The 5,149-nt window shown below is 39.2% G+C and overlaps 1 protein-coding gene across 1 annotated transcript; it reads left to right on the plus strand.

Annotated features, from left to right (window-relative positions):
• The first annotated feature begins 3,823 nt into the window (after positions 1–3,823).
• On the plus strand, positions 3,824–4,431 carry LOC102830415 (nucleolar protein of 40 kDa-like). The gene is made up of 2 exons (XM_006835318.1): positions 3,824–3,862; positions 3,964–4,431. Exons 1-2 carry the CDS (start codon positions 3,824–3,826, stop codon positions 4,429–4,431), a joined length of 507 nt encoding a protein of 168 aa, XP_006835381.1.
• Positions 4,432–5,149: the final 718 nt, after the last annotated feature.

A 5,149-nucleotide genomic window follows, 5' to 3' on the forward strand; every position in this document is an offset into this window, starting at 1 on the left:
ATCATTACACCACAGGAAAACTACTGCATGCAAGATCCACAGAAAAATGCTAAAATTAGTTGGTAAAAGATTGAAGAGAAGCATAATATTTACATAACCTCAATGTGTCTTACCCAAAATAGTTATTAATTAAAAGAAAAAAATATCAGTAATTTTACAGTAGAGGAACCTGGGAGACATCACTTTGACCAAGTGATCAAGATCAACATCCCCACCCATTGCCATCATGTCAATTTCAACTTCTAGTTACCCTATGTAGGGTTTCCCAGGATGTAAATCTTTATTGGAGCAGAAAGACTCCTCTTTTGCCTGAGATGCAATTGGTGGATTTGAACTGCTCACCTTGTGGTTAGTTTGCTAAAGCAGAGGGCATTGAAAACAAGGAAATCCCTCAATGTGATGGGCTGACATAATAGTCGCAACAATAGACTCACACCTATCAGCACTGGTGCAGGACCAGACAATGTTTTTGTTGTTGTTGTTGTTGTTAAGTACCGTGGAGTCTGCTCCAACTCATAGTGACCCTACACAGGGTTTCCAAGGCTGTAAATCTTTACAGGAACAAAAAGCCTCATCTTACTCCCGTGGAACAGCTGGTAGTTTCAAACTGCCAACCTTGAGGTTAGCAGCCTGATTCGTAACCACTACAGTACCAGAGCTCCTTAGGCAATGTTTAGTTCTGTTATATAAAAGATCTCTGTGAGTTGGAGCCAACTCAAAAGTTACCAACAATAAGATTCCAGAAAACTATGTTTTACAGAAATTTAAAATATGAATGACTGTCAACTTCTCTATTCCAAAGTATTCATAATATAGTATTTCCTTGGTAATTCCAAAAAATAATTTATATTAAAATGTTTCTATGTTAACGTTTCAGTTTCAGAGCATCACATTAAGATTTGTAGGGGCCATTTAACTGATTAGAAATAATGTATCTAGAAGACTGTAGGTTTGTTATGAATATGTGTGTGACTGAGATGATAAATACTCAAGAAATGTGAAAATATTTGGGACTATAACTACCTGTGTTTTCAGTTATATATTTGATGTGATAACCGTGTATTTACTTTATCTTAAAGTCTTGTTGCTGCTGTTAAATGCCATCAAGTTGACCCTGTATAGGGTTTCCAAGGCTATAAATCTACATGGGAGCAGAAAGTCTCATCTTTCTCCCATGGAGCCATGGAGCAGAAAATGCAAAAACAAGTTTTTTTCTACTATTACCTTTTCTACTATCCTCTATTCCACATCATTTCCTCATCATTCTTTTGGCTTTTCCATAAAATTATCTTTTCTCACTAAAATAAAATAAAACAAGCTTAAACATTTATTGTTTAGAAAGTATCACTGCAGTCAGATTATTTAGGGGCTTAGAAAAATAAGAATGGAAGTAATTTTGAAGATTCAGTTGTTCTCAATATCATCATACCCTGTGCCATGGAGTCAGTTCTGACTCATAGTGACGCTGTATATAGTTTCCAAAGCTGTAATTCTTTAGGGGAGCAGAAAGCCTCATCTTTCTCCCACAGAACCACTGGTAGTTTTGAACTGCTGACCCTGAGATTAGCAGTCCAAATCACAACCACTATACTACCAGAGCTCCTTCATCATACCCAATGCCTCTTTTTATATCAAATATTTTGTAATGGCCCTTTTATTAGTCTGAAATTCAAAGGTAATATAACTGACCTGCATACAATTTCAATTCTATACTGTAATAAGAGAATGACAAGAAAATTAATTTAAAATAAAGTAACTGGTTCTTCAACACATAGATGGTTGAGCACAACTATACTAAGAAACACAACAAAGTATTCAGACACTTAAGTTATGCATAAATCTCTGTGACCGCCACTGCTACAGATGCAGACTGACACAAGACAGTCTTAACAAATCAGATTCCATAAGGAGCATGCTTTTGTAGCAACATTTCCTGGATGGCAGTGAATAACTCTGAAAATCCCCAAAAAAGCAAATCAAAATCATCCCGAGATACTCAAGGCAATCCCTGTAAAATATAACAACTGTTAAATTTTGTACCTGTGTCCTTTAAAATGATATAGAAAATATATGCAGTATATGTAAGAAGAGGTAGGTTCTAGGCTCAGAAAATTACTAACAGGTCTTGTGGCCTGTATGAATGCTCAGTGAGAAATTAAAAAGTCATACTGAATGCCAATTTTTTTTATTGTGCAGGACATTTTGTAGCCATTTCAGGACTTTAGGCATTTCTGAATTCTCCCCATAGATAGATGTGAGTGGAGTTCCTTCTATGATTTTGACAATTAAAAATGTCCCCACAAATTTCCAAAATGCCCATAGGATATTAGGACCAGCTATATGGACCAGCTCTCATTTACACAAATAGAGGCTCAGAGAGCTTGAACTTTTCCAAAGCTTGTTAAAGATCAAACTAATGCTAGAATCACATATGTCTCTTCTGACTACACAAATCTACTTCTTTTCCACTGCTTTAGTATTTGGTATTCAATATGTAAATGAGAATGTTCCCATGCTCCATCAACACTAAATAACAAAAACTGCTGCCTCTCATGAAAACTGTGTCTGTTCATCTTTTCCCTTGAGATCCATTAGCTACAAGAGCCAAAGGCAATTTTCTAACATTCCCCGTAAATCAACTTTCTGGCCCCCTCTTCTATTCCTTCTCTCCTATAATTTAGCCCCAAGCCAAGACTACAAAGATACTCAGGGATTCTGATCTCAAACCAGGAAGAGGGTAGGATAATTTTAACCAAATATCTCAAAGCACTGTGTATGGCCCTTTTTCTACATGGGAAAAACAGGTCAAGATTTCTCAGGGCTTCTGGTAGCATTCTTTGAACCCTGTGGTTTTATGCTCTTTCATCCAGTACGCTGCAGAATTACTTCTAAATCTAGCAGAAACTTGAGGAAAATGCAGGACAGCGGAGGAGGTATGAGACTTGCCTCAAATTTATAATAACAAAACTTGAAATTCTCCATCTACCTTAGACATGAATGTGCTTTTAGTGCACAGGCATTTGAACCATTCTCAATGCATGATACATTTCTGATCATTGAAAAATAATAAATGAATTAGGTATTTTTTATTTTCCAACTAACTTCATATTGATGAAAATGTTACCCAAAGAATAACCAAGCTTTGCCACACCAAATACTTTTTTATATGTTCTATTATTGTACTAGATAATGCTATTATTCATATTCATTTCCTTATATGACTTTTTAGGAGCTCTGGTAGCGTAGTGGTTATGAATCGAGCTGCGAACCTCAAGGTCAGCAGTTCGAAACTACCAGCAGTTCCGCGGGAGAAAGATGAGGTGTTCTGCTCCTGTAAAGATTTAAAGCCTCGGAAACCTTGTGCAGAGTCACTATGAGTCGGAACCGACTCCACACTACTTAACAACAACAACAACATATGACTTTTTGGTATTGAATTACAGTTCTTTATGTGCATAGGAATATATTCGGGGGTACTTTGTTCATATTTGCATTGGCAGAAATCCTGCACAACCTGTCAATATGAATGGAGAGGGCCTTTATCCCCAAAGATTCTGTGGACACCTTCACCTTCAGATAAATTAGACATAAATCTTATCTATATAAAGGATAATCAAAAATATCTAATTTAAGAATCCACATTTCTCTTAGTGTCATGGCTGGGCAATCTGGTGCTAAGACCTGGATACTTGAAGTTGTTTAGCAAAAGAGAAATGGAGGAGCCATAGATAATTAAGTATGAATTCAGGAAGACCTGAGACCATGGAAAACTTGCCTGCTCTCTATACCGTTTTCCAAGGTTAGGTTACTATGGTGACAGACTATGGAGCCTTTATCAAAATCCCAGGCTTTTGGAAACCAGGTCTTGTCCATTGGACTCACATGTCATCCTATCGAGTAGATAAGCCCTCTAAGATAGTAGATGTCGGAGACAAAGTGTGGGTGAAGCTTATTGGCCGAGAGGTGAAAAATGAAAGAATAAAAGTATCCCTCTCCATGCAAATTGTCAAGCAAGGACCTGGAAAAGACCTGGATCCCAACAACGTTATCACTGAACAAGAAGAGAGGCAGAGATGCTCCTTTCAGGATAACAACGGGCAGAAGATCATCCTTGAGGCTGTCCTATACACTACCTGCAAGAAGTGTGGCTGTAAAGGCCACTTTGCAAAGGATTGTTTCATGCAGCCAGGTGGGACCAAACACTCTCTAATATCTAAAGAGGAAGAGGAGAAAGAAGAGGTAAAGTCAGCAGAATTTGAGAAACGTGACCCCACAAAGACGTCTTCTAGAAAAAGAAAGAAGGAAAAGAAGCACAGAGAGAGGAAGTCATCTGACTCTGACAGCTCAGACTCTGAGGGTGATACAGGCAAGAGGGCAAGACACACATCAAAAGACAGCAAGGCAGCAAAGAAGAAGAAGCACAAAAAATGAGAGTGGGAAGTAGAGGGAGTGCTTGAGAAAATAAGGAGTCAGGAGCCTTGTCCCTTAAAGCCCTGAAAAGAAATGGGAGTGAGAATAATTCCTCCACAACATTTACTTTTCTCCCATGAGTGATGGCTTCCCTCATACATCAGGCAGGGTTGGTAGTTAGTTGGCAAGGGCAGCTGCCTGATCACTCCTGGTACCTTCACAAGTGACCTCTGCAACTCCCCATGCATTTCCCCAACATCCTTCAGTAGGCGGTCTCATTGCCCTTTAGTTGCCACCGCCAGAGCTGGATTCCTGCACTCAAGCCCAGGCTAGAGCCACAGGTACTGCTGTGGAGCCAAGTCTAGCTGTAGTCAGAGAACAAAGCAGTAAGACCCTCCCTTCTGGACTGTCCTGGGCTTATTGGTGAGTGGTCCTTGTTGCATCCAGCATGCAGGCAGAGGGAGAACATGGTAAAAAGTGGTGCCCACTAACATGGTTCTACCGTGCTACAAGTGACAGCCAGTGGCTACCACCAGAACACGATTCCTTTCAGTGACTGAGCTTGTGTGACATTCCGCCAGACCACTGAACCAGACAGCCCAAGCCAAGCTCACTGTTGTACTTTGTGTTTACTATTGTGCAAGTCACTTCCACTTCAGATCTCTGCTTAAATTGCTGGGACACATGCATTTGGTGGAAATGTGTTTGGTTTTAAACAACTGAAAGTTCTTTCCTAAGT

Source organism: Chrysochloris asiatica, unplaced genomic scaffold (assembly GCF_000296735.1).
Source record: "Chrysochloris asiatica unplaced genomic scaffold, ChrAsi1.0 scaffold00017, whole genome shotgun sequence".
In the NCBI taxonomy this organism is placed as follows: Eukaryota; Metazoa; Chordata; class Mammalia; order Afrosoricida; family Chrysochloridae; genus Chrysochloris; species Chrysochloris asiatica.

Coding starts and splice junctions, on each gene's coding strand:
- LOC102830415 (XM_006835318.1), top strand. CDS start 3,824: ATGGAGCCTTTATCAAAATCCCAGGCTTTTGGAAACCAG. Junction 3,863..3,963: donor CCCAGGCTTTTGGAAACCAG/GTCTTGTCCATT, acceptor ATTGGCCGAGAG/GTGAAAAATGAAAGAATAAA.